The following is a 21432-nucleotide window of genomic DNA, read 5'->3' as shown; positions in this document are numbered from 1 at the left end:
AATCTATTTCATTATTCATATTTATGATCAATAAAATTTTAAATACTAAATTCTGGTGAAAAAAGAGAGCTACAGTGTAAATTTAGAGGATTTATTATTTCTAAATAAAGTATAGCGTACATAATAGTGGCCCCTGGAAACACCTGGGACACTAAGGACGCCTTCCCTCATCAACTCACCGGGTACTTACGAGTACTCGTGGTGCCCGAGCCCCGCAGTATCCCCGGGCGCGGGCTGAGCCAGACCGATACCGACGAAACGCGGATGAGGAGAATTTTCTTTGCATGCAAGGCCAGCCAAGGCTAGTCTTGACGTATCACGGGGCGGACGAGATCGGATGATATAAAGAGCATAGTGTGCCGAGGAGGGTCGAGGGGGACCTGTCTACCCAGCGCATGCGATACTTTTTTTTACAAGAAGGGTCTAGAAAGTCTATCCCAAAACTACGTCTAGAACACGGCACATATTATAACCAGCTAGCAGGCAAGCAGCTAACAGCTCGAGTCGGTGGATCATCCATCCTCCATGGACTGTGGATGGACGATGTCGATGGGAAACCGCATCATCCCAGCATGGTCATTGAGAGTCATTGAGAAAGTGTCAATGTAGTGACTAGTGTACTGTAGTCAAAATATAATTTTCTAAGAGCCCTTCTCTATGACCGTGTGTTTAATACACTAAAAGAAACAGTAGGCTACCAGTAGTGGCAGTACCCAATATTTAGAGCACAAATAAGCAGCCATGGATGACGCTGATTTAGAGAAACTGTCGGTCAAACCTGGGTCCCTCAACCCCAAATTCAACAGGAATACGACAGAGTATCATGTTACAGTTGCTAGCGATGTCACCAAACTGACACTGAACTGCCTCACCAGTGACAGCAACGCCTGCTATCAAATTGTGGTAAGAAATTCTATTATAAATTTACATGTAACGTTAGACTGTAGATTTAGTTATACCTCATCATGTACGTTAAACTTTTAAGTTAATAGTTCACTACTGCTGGACATGTCATGATTTAGACGGGCTACTAAATAACAATTACTGAAATACTGGTAACGTTACCCAGTCTCTGGTCCAAAGAGAAAGTATGTATGAACTAGTCCTTGTCTTGTCACTTTTGTTCGGTGGTAGAGATTGAGCTCTCAAGCTATTTTAGATGCACTGGCCGCTAGACCCCCCTAGTGAATTTGTGCAGTGAATGGTGATAAACACTAGAGTCTAATCCCCTCCAAATTTGATATCTGTAGAGTACAAACTCTGCACTTGAACTTGCACACCTCTTCTTGAGCTATTGATAGTGTTATTGAATGAATAACTTGAAGCCAGCCTAACCTTGTAGTTAGAACCTGCCTGTGTATTGATGAATGATTTGTGATGGCTTGAATATATCAACATTGTTTCAGTCTTTCTACCCTTGTATTTCTTGACTGCTGTAAGGGAGGTGATGGCGGACGAACCATAGACCTACCAGAAGGCAAAGTGACGGTCATCAAGATTGAGGTGTCTGCTGAAGATGGCACCACAAAGGTCTACACCATCAATGCTAAAAGACTGTCGGCAAAGGATGCCTCCCTCACTGCTATTAAGGTTTCAGAAGGAAGCCTGCTTCCAGATTTCAGCCCAGACACTTTCAGCTACACCTGTGAGTATGATATGGATCAAGGACAACTACCCCCTGGACAATTACCCCACATCCTTCCCTTGACCCTGACCCTTACCCTAACCCTAATTCTAATCCTGAACCTCATACTAACCTTACCCAAACTCTAACCCTAAACCTAACCCTAGCCCTAATCTTTACTTTAATACTAACCAGTATTTAGCCCAGGGATAATTGTTATGATATGGTGAGTACAGCAGATTTTGCATTTTCATATGACAGATTCTAAAGTTCTTGTTTAGAAGGCATTAGGCACTTATATAACACATTTTGAGCAATCAATAATTGAGAATGAAAATTGCACTGCTTTAATCAATTGATGTTTAAAACAAAGACTGATTTCAGTTTGACTGCCATTTGCATAGGTATAGCATCTGGTTTTGTCAGTATTTAAACAAAATCATTTCTTATCCAACATTGTTCATGAATACATCTGATTGACTAGGAATGCAGGTTAAATACAGAATTGTTTCAATTTATGCATATAGGTAAAACGCTCATCCATTCAGGCAAATTTCAGTTCCAATTAGATTTTTTGGGGGCTATAATTGTGTGTTTGTTTGGTTTTTTTTCCAGGTATTCTTCCATTCACTGCAAGCACCCTGAAAGTTACACCATCTGCCCCTGACAAGAAGAATGTAGTCAAGGTCAATGGTCAAGACCCAACATCAGAGGTCAACCTTTTAGTTGGAGAGACAATCATAGAAGTTGAAGTTACCTCAGCTGATGGCTCAAACAAACAAGTGATTCTTCTTTGATTTGCTCTTATTCACATGCCATACTTATACATTTGATTGTTTTGATGTGAACAAATATACATAGTGTATATATGCAAAAATGTCTTATTTCTAGGTTGAAACCTGTATTGACAGTGGTCAGAGTTTCCTCCATATTCCAAGTCTGTTGTTTCTTGGGAAATTCAAATGATAAGCCATCACAGAAAATGTATAGGGTTTGATTCAATGTAGCAAAAAAAAATATATATATATTATACAAATAGTGAATGGTCACGAGTGCAATGGTACGAGATTTCGCACGAGGTGAAAGATAGAGGCGCTCTATTCAGCGAGGCGAAGCCGAGTTGAATAGTGCACCTCATCTTTCACCGAGTGCGAAATCTCGTTCCATTGCACGAGTAAAGACCATACACTATTTGTTTTATACAACACCTCGAACGTGCAATAGAACATTTTGATCGAACCAAAATTGCACGCTGAGACAGCCAGAGCGTGCAATAGAACCTTTCACTAAATGTCACGTGATGGGCAATCGACCAATCGGATAGCTACATTCTAAATAGGTGTTGTATAAATATATATAAGTTCTGTGCTATGTTAACTCTGTATCACTGTAGGAAAGGATGGATGATATTGCAAGGGCTCTGTGTATAAGTTTATGGTCCTCCTGTTGCACATTCATAATTACAGATATTAGAAGAATTGGTTGAAATATCTAATTGGTGCAAGTGACAATATTATCATATTTAAACTACTTGTGACATTGTGCTTTCGAAATTCGTTCACTGTGTCCAGATATACACATTGGGTGCTATCAAGAAATGGCTGGGCAGAGCTGTACATTTTGCTGACTCCAAGGACACCATGCAGTTTGAATGTCCGATCACCGTTGGTCCCTGCTACAAGCCCTGCAGTGTTAAAGGTAAGCGTGTGTTTCCAGTATCGTCATAAATGCTTATGTTCCTTACCCAATCTCTTCTCTTGGTCAATCCAGACTAGATATGCATCTGTATTTGAAAACATCAATCTAGTTTTGTTTGCATTCATTGCATATTCTGTGTATAACACTTACAAATATGCACATTCCTTTCCATCAATGCAAAGAGATGCACTGATTTGTATGGTTGGTATCAATCTTGAAGCTCTTGTTGGCTATTCCTTTAGCGAACTTGCAATTAATTGCAGTCCTTCAGATAACCTCACCTCAGTCTCATGCTCTCTTTCTCTCTCTGTCTCTTTTTGAAGGACATTAAAGCCATATATTTATATCTCTTTTTTATGTGCAATATGCGTGTATGTATGCATATACAGCCAGGGCTCGACATTGGCAGTGACACGGTTGCCCAGGGCCACGACACATTGTTGTCAGGCCGCCAAACCTAGGCAACTAAGATTCAAGTAGACTGTAAGTTTCCTTTAATCTGGTGCCACTACATTTCTTTCTCAAGCAACCAACATATACAATTCAATTGATTTTAGTGGTACCAGATAAAAGAAATAAAAAGAACTGGAGTTGAGCCCTGGTATAATTATATACTTATATGTATGTATTTATCTTTGTTTGCCTGGCCTTCTATGTACCCATCTGTATGAATTATATCTATCTCTTCTTTTTTTTCCAAGTACATTCATACATCTATCTCTCACTCCACCCTAATCTCCAGACTCGGAGCCAAAGCATGTCTTCAGCGAGCCGCTTATTGATGAGCTGACCAGGACCTCCAAAGTGGATCCACTGGATGGTTCCCCCCTGGCCAATGAGTGGAAGGTTCCAGAACCAGGACTTGAAAAGAAAATGTCTGATGCTATAATCTTTTGCATCTATTCTTACAGAGGTAAGTTTATTTTATTTTTATTTTTAAAATGTGTGAATACTTTTCTTTGTGTCATACCCATTATTCATTTATCCCATGACCTGTATAGGGTTGTGCTGAAAAACCATCTTGGATCTGATGTGAGTTTGAATGCTTGAAACAGTCTTTGACTTGATCTATAATTCAATGAGGTATTGTCTGTCTCTGTTGATGCTGTGAATGGTGTGCTCTGAATAGAATCACTAGAGGGGAAGCTAGATAGAAATTTGAACAAAAGCATTCTGTTTCACATACTGGTATTCCCCTTATTAACCCCCCCCCCCAAAAAAAAAAAAAAAGAAAAAAAAAAAAGGTCAATCAACTTCGTTAACAACTACAAGACACAGCAGATTTTAAGCTTCATGTACTTCCTTACAGATTTGATGGGTAATACTCCAACTGGGGTATGTTTACTTCTTTCTCTTTTCTGTCAATGAGATGACAAATTCGTGAATGATACAAATGTAAACATCAATTTTTATTTGCCACATGGATATATATACATGTATTAAGTCCAATTTTTATGATCTATATTCTCAGGGTGTGCCGAGAAGATTAAGTACAGCCTCCTTGGAGGTCATGTCAAGTGTTGTGAGAAGCGACCAAAGCTTGATAGTGACCCAGAGGTAAGTCAGTTTTCAGTACACTAAAAGGAGAATATCTTATAAATGTACTCTCATCTCTTTACGTTGTTGATCATGACTAGACAAGGTATTAAAACTCTGCAAGACTGAATACATGCTTACTGTTATATGTGCTGTCAAGACCAATATTTGTTGAATTTCAAGTGCTCACAGCAATGCACAGATACTACTGTTTACCAATCCTGTTTTGCTTTCCCGGTTGTCCTCGGAACCAGAATACAGAGACATGCAAAGAGTGTAGCCGTAAGATCTACAAGGAAGAAGGGGAATGGCACAAGGCAAACCTGTGTACCAGCAAGCACACCAACAGGGAGCTCAAACATTCCATCAAGGTATGCTGCTACTGCTGGAATTTACACCTGTGTCTTGGTGAAAATGGCATGCCAGTATATCTTGACATTTAGCCATGTTGATTGTGTCATATTAAGCAAAGAAAGAAAAAAAATCAGGCAATATGTGACAACATGAACTGCTTTTGTGTTATTATGGAATGAAATAGATGATTTTTGTGAAATAGGAGTGTTGCAGTTAATTTCAGGCAATGCACTTTCAGAAACTTTCAAACAAACAATCAAATTCATATTTGTTTTCCTCCTTTTTTGAACATCAATATAGACTATCATAGCTAGTTGTCGTAGAGAGGGCATGACATTCAACATTTGATAAAATTAGTTTGTCTGAAGATGCTGTTTTTTCCACATGTGGTTTACCCTTTGTGTGCTTTGAGAACCTGTTGGCACACAAAATGCCATGGCAGAGCTGCCAAGTCCCTGATTCTGCAGGGGTCTCCCTGAAAATTTCAAAATCTGTTCATGTCTGAATAAGAGAATATTAAAATCTCCTTGATTTGGAGATTATTTTCGCCCATTGAAATGCATGTAACACACATATACATGTATCTCCCTGATTTGGAGGTGGGAATATTGGCAGACCTGTCATGGTATTGAACACCAGTAAAATTCCCTGGCACAGAAATGCCATGGTTGAGCATTATTAAAGCTGGCTGTAATTGTTGGTTAACTAGAGCCATGCATGGGAAAAGAAGCTGCAGATGTCCGAGGAAAGGGGCAGTGTTGATCAACTTGTGTCCAGAGCAGAGGGCCTGATCGAAAAATATAGGAATGCTCTACCAAAGAAAGGTGAGATATATAAAGAGAAATATATAACATATAATCAGTAAAGATATGATGTAGAGTGAGAAATATATAAGCTTTTGTCAGCAAAGATACAGCATATAATTACAAATTGATTACTTGTAGGTAGCAGAGGTTTAATATAACTTGTGGTCAGTCAGAGTGTATCAGAGTGTCAAACAGGTATAGATAGAAGTTGTCAGCAAATATGAAACATACAAAACAGGTAACTTTTGTGGTCGGAAAAAAAAAGATGTTTAGTTTTTTTTCCTCTTTTTTTTTTTTCTGTTCACTCTTTTTGCTGTGGATATTTTACGGTTGCTTGATGGATATTTTGTTGGTTATCTTTTCTCTGCCAGGACAATCTTCACGTTTTGAAGAAGGGAGTTCACCGCTAGACATTTTGCATTCGGCTGCAGTGAATTTAGCCTGTGCCATTAACCAGAAACCAAAGCAAGCTAACCTACATTTCATGCTGGGCCTTGTTCTGGAGGAGACCTACTATGCACAGGATATGTTTGGACTGAAGAAAGATGTAAGTTGCCTTACAATACAGAGGTCTATGAAATAAAAGCTCTTTTTCCTAATTAGTCAGCATCTGGTTGGTTAGACATTTGAATTATTTGCATTATGTATGAGGTATGAAATAATTTTGTTATGTTTGCAACCAAATGATGCGAAATTGCAAGGTATGACTTATGGTTGCATTGAATAAATAATAGATAATCATATCTTCAAATATATGTTTGGGTGTGTAGATAATTAGCTGTTGATATCAGAAGTTGGATACCTTAACCCTATTCTAACTGGGCTATTTGAGACCAAGTTTTTACTGGGGGGGGGGGTCAATTTGACCCCCCTTCAGATCTTGGCCGCTGATCGCGCGATCGCCGCAAAATTTTGCCTGAACATAGAGCCGGATGTCAACTACAAGATTACATGGTCATACAATAGAAAAATTTTGATTTCATATTTTTTAATAAATTAATTATGCAAATTAACGCATGAAATCATATTTTCACCTATAACTCCATCAAAAAGACTGAAGAATTATTAAATTTTTGTGTCAGAGTTCCTCAAGACACATCAAACAATTTTCTGGTAAAAAAAATAGCGCAATCAAAATCATTTTCTTTTGTTTTTTATTGTTTTGTTAATTTCTAATGTATTTTATTGTTTTTTCGATCTTTTGTTTTCTATTGTTTTTTTGCCAAAATTTGTTGGAGGCACTTTTTCAAGCTTATCTACATTAGAATTGATTTATTTCAATGATTAAAAGTTGAAATAATCTAATTTATATCAATCAAACAAAAAAACACAGTTTGCATTGGATTTGCACACGAAATCATGAATTCGAGCGTTTTTCGGGTTGACATGCATATGCAAAACATTGCATAACTTCAGAACGGTGTACCCGGACGTCGCAAATTTGGTCTCAAAATATGCGGGAGACTCGAATGAAAAAAGTCATGAAACGACGCGGCAAAATCTTTGCGCGTTGCGGAATCATGGCGCGAAACGTCGAGGGGGGGGTCAATTTGACCCCCCCCCCCCCCCCAGTTAGAATAGGGTTAATAGAGTAAGGTATTAAAGTTTCAATGTGGTAGTGAGGCAGAAATGAGCATGCTTGCAAGAATGCTTGCTTCTGAGAAATGCATGTGTGAATGTTCTTTTGATCTGGTTTGTTTTTCCCTGAGTACGGTAAGTTACATTGTATTCTGATGCATGAAGAATATACAGTATAAGCTGTTCTTTTCCGTACAGATATTTTCACGAATGAGGTCAGAGACTTTTTCAGAGGATGTTGTTTTACCAAACTGATGCCGGCGTTATAATGTAAATGCATTATCACTCTAGGGCATGGGGACATTTTCAGGTGTTGTTAAATTCGCAATCCAAGTGTGATTTGCGAAATTGACCAAAAGTAAACCCCCGCGAAACCAACAGCTTTTAACAGTAGAGATTCAAAGTTATTGTTTATAAAGGAGATGATATCACTGTTTACCTTCCAGGATGATGACATTGATGATGGCATGGCTACCCTCTCCTTGGGCCTCAGCACCAAATCCAAGGATAGCAGCAAGGAGGATGACATCCAAGCTATCTGTCAGCAGAGGGGTGCGGGGGCCAATGCCCCCCTCTCTCGCCAGCTTCAGGCCATTGATGAGGAGTACAAGCACCTGCTGAACAGCGGGCAGTCTCAGAAGGCAGACTACGTCCAGGAGCTGTACGTCTTCAAATCCAAACAGGCTACCCAGGTACAGCATAAACACTAGCACAATTCCTTAGAAGGTCAGCCTTGACTTGTTTCAAACTTGATGGTTCTAAATTGGCAATGTTTGTAGATGGAAACATATGGTTTGTTCATGATAATTTGTTTATGATGCATGTGATTAATGAAGTATGCATCAGGTGTTTTTGTGCAGTGGATCAGCATTCATAGAAAATGCACTGTGTTGCCTTCAGTAGCCACAAACGACAGTGCTGAAGAAATTAAATGAAACCATCTGACACATGCTAAATAAGTTCACACCCATTTATATATTTATGATCAATACCAACATCCATTGATAATAGTGGTATCAGATTGTTATTTGAACTCTGTCAGGTTGCATGAACATCTCTTCGTGTACTATTTACAAAACTATCTCACATGTGAGGTATTCTGAATGTGCTCACTGGGGAAGAATCACCCATGAATGCTTATCGTACATCTAGCAATAAACTAGCTACTGTAAAAGTGGATATTTTCACGCGAGTAATTTTTTGTGCTCTGCCAGGTAACATGAATTTCACTTGTTTTTTATTCAGCAGAATCAGGACATTATCTATTGGAGCATACAGCATGCAAAAATGTTAGCATGCTTTTATCTTTGTGCTAGCTTTTGGTTGCACGAAATGCGCAAAAATTTCTACACCACAAAAATTTCCATTTTACAGTGGAGTAATATTGGCCCATATCAGACTGAAGTTTAATCATCAAATCATTGTATTCTCGGCAGGGTGGCAAAACTGCCCAGGCAGCGGCTGACGAGAATAACCCCCTTGGACAGGCCTGTCTCAAGTTCATGGATGCCCTATCCCTTGAGCAGAACAACGTCCTCTACAATGTCCACACTGGCCGACTCCTGCTGCTACAGGACCGGGTGGATGATGCGGTGGTCAGACTCCAGCAGGCTGTTGGACTAAAGCCTCTCATGCAAATTGCACGGTAAGGCCAAAAATATATTAGAGATGATATTTTTGTTCTTGTTTGTTGTTGTTGTTGTGGGTTTTTCGGGGGGGGGGGGGGGAGCGGGGAGAGTCGATGATGTTTATGGGGCTATGGTATTTTGTTCTTGCATCCACCAAAATACCCCTTTTGATGATACCACTACAAAGGTAGTGAATGGTGAAGAGAAAGTAATTATTGTAAATGCATTCCCCTCTGTTGAAAAAAAAAAAAAGCATTGTTTCAGAGACACAAAACTAGTGATATTATCCTGGAATAGACACATCATACTAGCATCCCTTGGCACCCTCTGATACGGTCATGAAATATCATTCTCTGACAAGATTTCTTCTTTACTGGCCTTGCTCACTTAAAAGGAATATATTTGTGTATAAAATTTCTTTACAGGATGTAACTATTCATGTACCCTTCCACATGTCACTGAGAATATAGACAAGAGGAAAATGATGACATGTTTGTATCACTCATAACCTGGTAAAAAGTGTCTAGATGCATATTAAAAGGTGTATGTAGAACACACAGAATATGTCTGCATTCATTATATATGTGCTGTATGATCACTATCAGCATTTATTTTTAATCTGCAGATTATCAAACTGTAATATAAGATACAGAAATGGATGCATTGAGCATAAACAGCTGTCTGTTTGGATGTAAATAGATATATAATGCCTAGCCCCTTTATCAGGTACTACCAACTGGCCAAACTACAGCGTGCTCAGAACTCTGCGACTCGGGTCCTCAGTGGAACATCTCGCTTCTCCAGCATTACCCCAGTTCTAAAAAATCTTCACTGGCTACCAGTATCCAAGAGGATAGAGTTTAAAATTCTTCTTCATACATGGAAAGCAGTACATTCTTCAGCTCCAAAATATTTGCAAAACCTTGTTTCAGAATAGGTCCCTGGCAGAAATCTCCGTTCATGTAATAATAAACAATTAACAGTTAAAAGAACAATCTCGACTCTCGGAGAAAAATCCTTTGTTTCTGCAGCCCCATCTCTCTGGAACGCTCTTCCACTGAGGATCCGATCAGCAGAGACCATGGAAACATATAAAAAGTTTCTTAAATCACATATGTTCGCATCTTGTTTTGATTGAATTTTCAACGAATTGCTCATTGGGTGTGTATCTCTATCTATCTCTTCTTTTTCAACCTTCTTATGTACAATTATGACTACGATGTATACTATTCTTTTTATAATTACGTCCCTCTGCGCCTCAGAATAGGCTACTAGATCGAAGGCGCATTACAAATGCTGTACTTATTATTATTATTATCAGGTATACATGCCATGTGGTAGTGACATTCATCGCAGATCATATTTTGCCAGCCAAACTTCATGTCCTGTCTTTCGCATCAATGTGTGCATGTTCTTGCAGGTTTTATCTAGGATTGGCCCTAGTCCAGCAGAAAGGAGGTCCTGGACCCAGAGCCAAAGAAGCCATGGTCTACCTCAATGATGGTGTGCAGTATTTGCTGGAACTGAGAACCCAAGAGGCTGAGAAGGGGGCTGAAAGGTTTGTTCCATTGTAGCCTGCGTTCGATTCCTCTGTTAATGGCCTGTAGCTAGAAGACTGATATTTTACTTTTTAATTAAGGTTCGTATTGTGCGCCTCTTACAAGTACTGGAGTATAGGATGCATTTTGAATACAGAATATAATTTTCATTTGTTATGTGGTTTATGCATATTTTAATCCCTTTGCGTATTTGGATTACCAAGTGAAGAAAGTTTTTTGGTAATCACATTATCATGAATTATATGATATGGTTATGAACAAAACTTTTCCTCAACTGGTTGCTGCTTTAAACTATAGTACCTGCAAGTTATACATGCCAACTACTATCCAAATTACAGTATGCTGTTGTGTGATATGATGAAGCCAGAGTATGAAAATTACTTGTATTGGTGTTGGAGAGTTTTCAGTATTCTATAGCTCTAGCACTGGAGTACTGGAGTGTGTTGTGCAAATATTACCTTTATGGCAGTGATGTGTATACACTTTTCTGCCTCAAACAGAGACATGTGTGACTGAAGTATTCTACCTTACACTACTGCAAGAAATTTGATCCAAAGTTAGTGATGGTATTGTAGCAAGTTTTGTCCCTGTGACATTTCACTCAAGCACCAGCAAACTCATCTTTGCCCCCATTTCCAACGCTGCTTATCTCGCAGTGCCCCTAGTGGGCTCCATGCTGAAGATCTGTGGCGAGTGTCCAGCCCTCAGCTGCTCAGGGGATGTATGGAGCTTGGCAAGCTCCTCAGACAGATACCAACAGCTGGCTTACTCACTGCCTCAGATGTCCTCCACAGGTAATGACAGCTTTTTACAATGCTTCTTTTCTTTAGCTTTTTCACCGTAGATTTTTGTAACTGTTCTTTTCCTTGTGTAAGTTATCAATATACAATGACTTGTTACAAGTGTACTTTGCATGTATGTCTGCCGAGGCAAATATGCCTGTCTTATTGTGGGCTTGGATTTTTGACATAAAATATGAACTTTCTAATGACTCCATGCGGTATAAATTGGTGAATATAGTGCTTTTACTTTGAACAATATAGATGTTTTTATCATATGCTCTTCAAGACAGGTAACTCATGCAGTTGGTTATGTGTCAAAAGAAAGTCTGTTGGCGTTTGTTTTCAGTTACAGCTCTAGGTTAAAAGGTAACGTGTGAGAAGGGTCGATACGAATAACCAATAATGGAGGTGATTATTGGCTATATTTTCTTCTCTGTATGCAATACCACTTTCTGTAAATCTCTCTCTCCAAATCTATTTCCTATATGTATGGGATTCCCAAAATTCAAATATTAAAATAGCTAAAATGTTGGACTCTATATCTGCATCTCTCTAGTGCTGCCATCTTGGCTGGCCAGAATCTGTGCATGCTGCCCTCGCGAGGCGACACCTACCAGTCCATGGAATGGATCCTACTGGATGCCCACACTGCCCTCCTGGAGATGTTGATGGGGAAGGAGCCAGAGAACGCAGCCTGGATCGCCCAGCGATGCCACCGGCTCTCTGCCCTCATCGGCTGCTCCACCTTACCCCAGAGCCAAACTGTGCTCAAGCTGCAGGAACAGGTGGGGCATCTTACTGCTAAACAGCTAGTCAGCATTAACGAAAACATTTGAATGAATGAAACTAGTCAACAAGACTTTTCAAGAAAAACCTTATTGCTGTTGGAGCGATAAAACTTCTCAAATGCTCAGGAAAGCAAAAAAGCATGGCAGCCAGAGCATGTTAACATATGGGAATGCCGTTCCTTGGACATACTGTTGTGACTTCATTATTTTGTAAAGACAGCTAAGATTATCTGATGATTACTCCAAAAAGTAATTATACCCCTGCCAAACGAAGTTTGAAGGGGGTATATAGGAATCAGCGGACGGTCGGGCGGTCGGTCGGGCGGTCGGTCCGTTGCAAATCTTGCGTCGCGAACTACTTCCTCAGTTTTCGACCGATTCCCATAAAACTTGGCACAGATGTGTGCCTTGGGTTGTAGATGTGCAAGACATATTTTTTGACAGTACCCAAAAGTACGTTGCCATGGTAACGGCATATTATGGGCAAAAATGGGTACAAATCTTGCGTCGCGAACTCCTCCCACAGTTTTTGATCAATTTTTATGAAATTAGGTACAGATGTTCATCTGAATATGTTAATGTGCAAGACACATATTTCCGCAGTGGCAAAAAGTGCGTTGCCATGGTAACGGCATGTTATTGGTAAAATATAGGCAAAATGCTTCATGGCAAAACTGCTTCATCAGTGTTCTTCCAATTCTAATGGAATTCATATTGAATGTTTGTCTTAGGATATAGGTCAGCATGACACATTTCTTGACAGTGACAAAAAGTATGTTGCCATGGTAAGAGCTCACATATTATGAGCCAAAATGATGGAAAATTTTGTGTTGCAAACTACTTCCTCAGTTTTTGCCCAATTTCCATGAAACTTGGTACAGATGTGTGCCTTTGGTTGTAGATGTGCAAGACGCATTTTTTTACAGTACGTTGCCATGGTAACGGCATATTAATGGCAGAAGATCAAGGAAAGATCTTGCGGATTTAACTACTTCCTCAGTTTTTTGACCAAAGCTTATGAAATGTGGCACACACCTTGATCTTGGTGGGAAGATGTGGAAGACATATTTTTCGGACGTGTCGGAAGCTGCGTTGCCATGGTAATGGCATATAAATGGCAGAATATCAAGGAAAGATCTTGCGGATTGAACTACTTCCTCTGTATTCGACTGAAGCTCATGAAATGTGGCACACACATTGGTCTTGGTGGGAAGATGTGCAAGACATATTTTTTGGGACGTGTCGGAAGCTGCGTTGCCATGGTAACGGCATATTAATGGCGGAAGATCAAGGAAAGATATTGTGGATTGAACTACTTCCTCAGTTTTAGACAAAAGCTTATGAAATGTGGCACACACAATAGTCTTGGTGGGAAGATGTGCAAGACATATTTTTCGGACGTGTCGGAAGCTGCGTTGCCATGGTAACAGCATTTAAATGGCAGAAGATCAAGGAAAGATCATTCCTTGGGTAAGACTGTCGTCACGGGGCGGGGGTATTAATCACCTTAAGTGATATTTCTAGTTTTCACCAAAATTTGGAAATACAAGGTTTTGTCCTCCAAGAAGTGATATGGCAGCTAACAATATTCATTTGTGCAACAGTCTCATTGCATCAGGCAGGATGGAAATAAAGGGGAAAAATGACTTGGGTCTGTCTGTCACTTAGCACTGGTTACTTTGTTTGATATTGTTTGAATCATTAAGGTAAACAGATCGCTCAGTTTGATATAAGTCATTACATTATCTTTCCAGTGTTCATATCATTATGCTCCTATGACATTTTGATCAATAAATTCCGTAAAACCAATCAAACAAAAACAGATGACGGGATATTTGAATGATGTAATTTCCTGTGTTTGCTCCCCCACACCATAGACCTGTCAAAGGGGAGTGATTGCCCAGCCATGCAATAGCCAATCCCTGTGTCAGCTTGGCACGGCACAGCTAGCCACGTATGACAATGACCCGGGGTCAGATGTCGGAAAGAAGGCACTGAGCGATGCAAGGCTCTCCTTCCGGGCCAGCATTGAGAAGGAAGGGAAACCCAGCATAGGTGGGGAGCTGCCACCCCAGCTCAAAGGTAAGACTTGACACAATACATCAACTTGTAACTAATGTAACCAATATACCACCTAAATATTGATACTAGGTATATTGTCTGTGAGAAAAGTTTTCCGTTATTTCTTCAGTGAATGTAATGAATACTGATGGAACAAGCAGTTGCATTCACATTAGAAAGTATCTGTTCATGAGGGAGAAAGGTTTGTGGTAACACCATATGGTGATTACCACCATATTTACCTCACCATGCAAACCTTCAAGCAGCACATACCTGTTCATCTTTTAGATTCAAGTTGAATGAAATGGAATTTCTTGAATTGAATTGGATGAGACTATAATTTATTTTGTGTGGCCGCTATATGGAAGCAAATGCTCGAATGCATAAAGCAGGGCAGGAATGACAGCTTGAAGTCCTTTCCAAAGGACTAGGCAATGAGGAGAAAGTGCCATACGAATGGGCACAACTGCTTCAGCCATGGGACTTGAACCAGGGACCTTATGATTGATAGTCCAAGGTCTTGTCCACTGAACCACCACAACAGCTCCTCAAGTCTACATCTCATTTTCACGATACCAACAGAGCAAGGATGGTGGCAGGAGAAGGCGAAGAAGGAGGAGGAGGCGAAGAAAGCAGCAGAGGAGAAGGCAGCCAAGGGGACAGTGGCCAAGGCAGCACCAGGCAAGGGGGCCACAGCAGGCAGGAGTGCACCTGCTGGACGGGGGACCACTGCAGGGCGGGGCACCACACCAGCCAGGGGTGCAGCTAGGGGTGGGGCAGCAAGTGAGTGAAACATACAGACTTGCCATGTAACTTTAGGGGATTTTTTAATGGAAAGGGAGCAGCTTGTCTCTTGAGCAACTGTAAAACCAAAAACATTTACAAATTGGAGCTGACAGCCTTTTTCACGGCATGAAATTTTTGCGAATTGTCAGTGGCATTCAATACATTGTGTAGACAAAAACTTCCGCATGCATTTTACTTTCGGGAGTCTTTGTGAAATTCAGGAAGTTTTTGTGCCCCCCAAATTTTTGGTTTTACAGTTATTTATATTTATCTTTTTCCTTACAAGCTTTAAATGCATACAAACAAACAAAAAACACCAACTGGCACATTCAATGCCGTAGACTTCTTGATGGAAGGAGTGGTAATCTGCTGGCAAGATGGTTAAGTTGGTCTTGGATCTACGTGTAATGCCAACCACATGTTATCTCATTTCTTGCTGTCAACCTGTTGTTTCTGCACCACAGCTTAACTACTGTTCTTAATCTCTTGCTCAAGTGAAGCAAATATAAGAGGACATTTTATGCCAGAAACATTTTTAATATTGAATGATGTATGATGATACCAATATCTTGACATGCTCTGCACAATCTTATCATTTACCAAGGCAGTTTTTTGTTTGTTTGTTTGTTTCTGATCCATGTCATGTGTACCGCCACTCATCTGTAGCCAGGGGTGGTGCTAGCAAGGCCCCAGCAGCCCCAAGGGGAGGTGCAGCCCGGGGGAGGGGTACCACGGGTCCAGCCAAGGCCACCCCAGCCCGGGGCAGAGGGGGCAGCACCACCAATGCAGCCAAGCCAGCTCCAGCTAAGGCAGCTCCAGCTAAGGCAGCTCCAGCTAAGGCAGGCCAACCCAGCAAGTCAGGGAGTGCTACCCAGCAGAAGGCAACATCTCCAGAGCCAAGCAAGGACAAGGCAGCAAGTCCTGGTATGCTCAGCAGATGTGTTTTACTTCAACAGTAGATTTTGATCGACAAAATTTCTATTTCTCCATTAATCCAGGTGTTGATATATGAAACAGCACACACTGCTTATTGACTGATCAGGTGGAGGCTTTTGTCCCTAGAAATGTCTCAGAGGCATGCAAGGGAAAATGCCAGTTGACCCTTGTAGACAGCTAGCCTTTTGAAATGAGTGAGAGTTGTTTGTTTTGTTTTAGGTTTTTTGTTTTTTGTTTTTTGTTTTTTGGTTTTTTTTAAGTGTGTACTGGTTATTACAGTAATGCATGCTCACTTCATAAAGCCATCAAGTCAAGCAACAGAAATTCTGGCACAAAATGACCCCTCTCCCCAACTAACCCTAACTTGATACTGAAATAAAAATAGTTTCTACAAATTTCTTTCAGATGAGAATCCGATATACAGGAGAAAATTTTAAGATGCATAAATGCATCATGGCTGTTGTGACTGTGGCGTGTAATAGTAACCAAGTTTCAGCTTGGATTTTTTTTTTTCCTTTTGAATACGATCATTGGATATCAAACACCAATGTAGTGAGTGTGCAGATCTTTAACCCGTTGAGGATGAGTCCCGAGTATACTCGGGCAAGTATCTATGGGAAATGCATGTTGTAGCAAAATTAAATAAAAAAACCGTCCTCAACGGGTTAAAGTAATGGCTTGTCAAAGGGGGTAGGACAATACACTATATGCCAAATATTTTGCGAGGTTTTTATTTTTTGCAAATTTCACGAGTCAGGTGCTATTCGCGAAATTAAAGACATGAAAATAATTACTCTGATCCTGATATGGATATGATGCACACGTATATACATTTCTCTGTTCAATACAGTACTCAAGGATCGCGAATTCAACCTCTCACAAAATTGTCAAGAAGACCCGATTTGCGAAAGTTCAGACTCGTTAAATAAATGGCACATACAGTGTATCAGTTATATGCATCTCTGTCTGTCCTGAACCCAGAACCAGCCAAAGCAGCCCCGGTTCCCACCAATGCTCCGCTGAACCGCATGAGTCACCTTCCCAGACTGGGCCTAGCGAGGGCGCTTGCCAAAGAGACGGAGGACCCAAAGGAGTCCCAGATGCTGTACAAAGACGTCATCACCATGGCACCACAGGTAAAGCCAGAGAAGGGAAGATAGGGCTTGAAGGAGCAAGGATGTGAATAACATAATGTGGTTCTAAAGAGCAAGAACATGGTAGTTAACTGAACTAATTTCATACCTGCCAATCCTGAGACTTGAGACTGATAAATCTTAACAAACAAAGAAAACTTATTTAAAAATCTGAACTTTCATAAATTTCATATACTTTGCTAATAACAGATATTTCCAAGAAATCAGAACACACTGAAATAAATGCATTTTCATTCAGTGAAAAATCTGAATGTTCAGACTAAAACTGAACAGTTGACAGGTATGTAATTATAGCAATTTTGACTGGCGAAAACAGAGAAACTGAGCAGATATGAATATCATTTATTAGTGGAAAATTTCTTTGCTCAATTTTCCACTAATAAATAATATTCATTTCTGGTCAATTTTTCTGTTTTTGTTTGTTACATACTCAAAAAGCTGCATCACTTCAGTGATCCCTGGCATTTATCCCCAAGTTGAATTACTGTATGAGCTGAAATTTTCGCGTTGGTTTTATTTTCGCGAATTTCGCGAATTGCCTTTGAACCGCAAAAATAACAACACACGAAAATAACAACGTGCGAATAAGTAAGTTCAGTTAGACCCTTGCAACCGTGAAATTAACAACACGCGAAAATGTCCTCCAAGTAGCAATTCGCGAAAATATCTGTACACGAAAATTTCAGCTCGTACAGTATCCTTCGCGTTTATGCCAGGTTCAAGTGTGTGTGTGTGTGTGTGTGTGTCACACACAAACACACTGCTATAGCTTCTGACCATTCAAGCATTGAGAATTTAGGGTTTCTGGGACGAACGCTGAACTCAGGCTTTCTATAGCTCAGTCGGTAGAGCACCGGGCTAGCAATCCGGAGGTCTCCGGTTCGAATCCCGATGGAATCCCATTTTTCTTTGCTCAATTTCCCAATTATGACTGGGTGACATTGTGTTTTTATTCTGGCAGAATTGGCTCTAATTATAGAAGTATGTTCCTGTAAATAGCAAATACTCATGTACAGCATTATATATTCTACTACTACTGTATGAATACTATTTACTCTAGATTTCATTTCTGCCACTTTTCATTTCAGACTGGTTGTATCAAACAATTACATGATTGCCTTTATCTACAGTTCTGAAGCAATTTGTTTTTGTTTTGTTGTTGTTGTTGCTGCAAGTTTGAAAGATCCAGGTGATAAAGATTTGAAAAAGAAACAAACAAAAACAAAACAAAACAAAACATTCAGTATCTGTGTGCATACAATGAAGCACCCGTTATCCAGAAACATATCTCCCTCCCTAGATTCATGATGCCTACATAGAGCTAGCGGACTTGCTGGTTAAGATGGAGCCCCTCGAGGCTGTGAACGTCTATGCACGCTACCCCTTCTCTGAGGAGGAGTCTTATGACGACGCCTATCTCCATGGAGAGATCGTCCGTCTCCTGATGAAGCACGAGCAGTTTGACGACGCAAGACTGGAGAAGCACATGATCGCCTATGGGAGGATTCTCGGCAAGGGTGGGTGTACTCTTTCTGTATGCAAAGTATATAGGGCAGTGGACCACTTGTAGTCATATCAAGCTACGTTGGTCAAAAGAGACCCCTTCATTTGCATATGTTCCAGTCATTGCAAACTGAAGTGCTTTATGTTTTTACTCTCTTTCATTCATCTCATATTTTTGTTTTCTTTTTGTAGTGCAGTAAGCCTTCAAAAGGAGATTATAGTGCACTCTTTCATTATAACGAACACAGTTATAAAAAAATTCCAATTACATGTACAATGAAATAAAAATTCATGCCGCAAGATTATCCTCTCTTTGTTTTTTATTGTTTATTTGTTTGGTTATAACGAAATTTCGATATAATGAAACAGAACTGCCAGTCCCGAGGACTTTGTTATAACAGGAGTCCACTGTATATCAAGACTTTATAAGGCATTGAACAGTCCAAACTTAAAAGAGTACAGTTGTGAAACTGGATGTACTGATTAGCATAGTTGTCAAAAGAATCATACTGTTTCACTTATGTGTTAGATTTCTTGAATACATGCTCTCCAAAATGTTATCATGTATGACAAATATGACCTAAGCGGATAAGTCAGTTTTCTTTTCCATCCTTTTTCACAATAAGTTTGTAAGCTCCATCTCAGGCTTGCCCAAAATCATCAAAATTGATACGTGAAAGGCACAAATTCAGAGTGTGGTTACAAACTTTGTGACATCGGGGAGGGGGGATAAACCCTCATGAAATAACATGTGCAGAGATGCCTACTGTTCCTTTTTTGCAATATTTGGTACTTTTTTTTTTGGGGGGGGGGGGGCCAAGAATATTGCTTTTTGTTTACAAGGTTGGCATTCCTGCATGTGGGTCACAGACATTGATGAATATGAAGAGATCAAAATTGTTCTTTATATGGACATAATTGTGATTTGTGTAATGTTTTTTGTTTTGTGTTATTTACTGTTTTATCAATGACAGGTTGCTTGGAGAAATATGTGCAGATTCTGGAGGCAAAGTTCAAGAACCAGCTTCTGATGAACGTCTACGCCGCCGTCAATCACAAGTCAGTGGATGACCCAGACATGCAGGCCTTCTTCAAGTTCAAGATGTGGCTGTAGTGACATCAGCAAGGGAAATCATGCCTACCCAGGATGTCAGTTAATTGTCCAGGCATTAACCTTTTCCGTGCCAAGGACTTTGGACAGTGTGTACAATGCTAGGTGGTTTTCTGTGCCAATTAGCACTCAAAGCACACAAAGTGGTAGAGGAAAAACACACACATAAAGGTCTCCTCAGCTCCTAAGATTACAGAGTTGTAGTGTGTGACACTTTGAAGTAGAATCTAAAATTTGTATCCTGTTCTATTAGTGAGATGTTATTTTTCCTTCGTTATTCAGAATCAGTGGCAGTGGGAATGATTGTGTGCCTTGTACAAACAGCTTTAGGCCTACTTTGTGTCACATTCTGAAATGAAATCATATCTGCCAAGTTCTTCCATGTAGACATCCGTCCATGATTTGCCACCTTGTCAATCTGAAAGTGTAGAAAACCGTTTGTTTGCATAAATATATATTATGTATATAGTGCATTTTAAGTGTGTTTGGTTTATGTAAATGAGGTTTGCACACTTTACTATGATATGCTGAATATTTTCAATAATTCCAAATTGCATTGTTTGCAATATACATGTAGATTTTTTTTTCTAGGTGTGTGAAATTTGTATCTGTGACAACCTGGTAATCAGATTTTGTCAGTCTGGTTCTTGGCTTGCGTGCTTGCTCGACCCTGATTTCAGTTTACATCTGCTGTGGATGTCCCAGGTTCTAGGATGGGCAGCAGGTGGCTAGAATGTATAAACACCTGCACTCCATTCAACTCCCATATTGTGGATCGATGTGGGTCAGGTTGCATATTTTGTCAACCTTGATTCATTCAGACTAAGACTTGCTCAGGCAGTTTTTAATGGTTCAAAGAGAATTATAAAAGAAAGAAATTCCAAAATCCAGATTTGTGAATTACTTTTGCCGACAGAGATACATGCATATGTGAAACAGGATATCTCTTGTTCCTCTTTAGATCTAACCTCCCTTATTTTAATATGGTCATGTTGGTAGCCATGTTTACAGAATCATATTTATCGAATGACTAGGTTCAACGCTTTTGATTCGTCTAAATGGCCACAATGCTGTGATTGCTTTACACTTTTCGCCTACTTGTTTTGCTGTGTGTGTGTGCATTTTTTTTTTATTTCAATGCCCATTATGATACTTTGGACAACTTGTTATTAAAGTATTGAAGTCTTATGGTTTGCATTGAAGAGATGTGTTCGGACTATTCTGTATGAAGTAGAATGTAAATGTTGCATTGCCTCAACAAAAAAACAAACAAAAAAATTGTTATTGTTTATGCCTTCCAACATCACTCCACTGGACCTAATCAGAAAGCTCTCTTTGGCTGTTTGTGTGTGTCTGTGCGTCTGTGTTATTCCTTGGGTTGTCAAGGTATGTTTTACACATTCACAGACATTGCAGACATGTGACATTTCAGCATGCTTGGTTCAGAGACTCCAACCCCAAGCCACCTTCTAATCTGGAGATTCTCCCGCCTGCAGCCCCTAGCAAACGGGAGACTCCAACTTGATGT

The 21432-nt window shown here is 39.9% G+C and overlaps 1 protein-coding gene across 1 annotated transcript; it reads left to right on the top strand.

Annotated features, from left to right (window-relative positions):
• Positions 1-341: 341 nt before the first annotated feature.
• On the top strand, positions 342-21106 carry LOC140231518 (uncharacterized). The gene is made up of 20 exons (XM_072311656.1): positions 342-903; positions 1441-1645; positions 2240-2406; positions 3196-3322; positions 4065-4235; positions 4794-4879; positions 5113-5229; positions 5922-6036; positions 6390-6565; positions 8043-8288; positions 9033-9241; positions 10645-10782; positions 11440-11577; positions 12122-12350; positions 14231-14435; positions 14997-15197; positions 15867-16124; positions 17118-17272; positions 18591-18807; positions 19768-21106. The coding sequence occupies exons 1-20, from the start codon at positions 742-744 to the stop codon at positions 19905-19907; spliced, it is 3462 nt and encodes a 1153-aa protein (XP_072167757.1). The 5' UTR covers positions 342-741; the 3' UTR covers positions 19908-21106.
• Positions 21107-21432: the final 326 nt, after the last annotated feature.

The sequence above is a fragment of the Diadema setosum genome, chromosome 1, assembly GCF_964275005.1.
Source record: "Diadema setosum chromosome 1, eeDiaSeto1, whole genome shotgun sequence".
Classification (NCBI taxonomy): Eukaryota; Metazoa; Echinodermata; class Echinoidea; order Diadematoida; family Diadematidae; genus Diadema; species Diadema setosum.
The sequence above is the reverse complement of the archived record's forward strand: the minus strand, read 5'-3'. Positions and strand labels throughout refer to the sequence as shown.

What these genes read in the sequence shown, in the direction of transcription:
- LOC140231518 (XM_072311656.1), top strand. Translation starts at nt 742, where the DNA reads ATGGATGACGCTGATTTAGAGAAACTGTCGGTCAAACCTGGGTCCCTC. An exon ending in AATCCAAACAGGCTACCCAG is followed by an intron (nt 8,289 to 9,032) that starts GTACAGCATAAA and finishes TATTCTCGGCAG; the next exon opens with GGTGGCAAAACTGCCCAGGC. An exon ending in GCTGCCACCCCAGCTCAAAG is followed by an intron (nt 14,436 to 14,996) that starts GTAAGACTTGAC and finishes CGATACCAACAG; the next exon opens with AGCAAGGATGGTGGCAGGAG.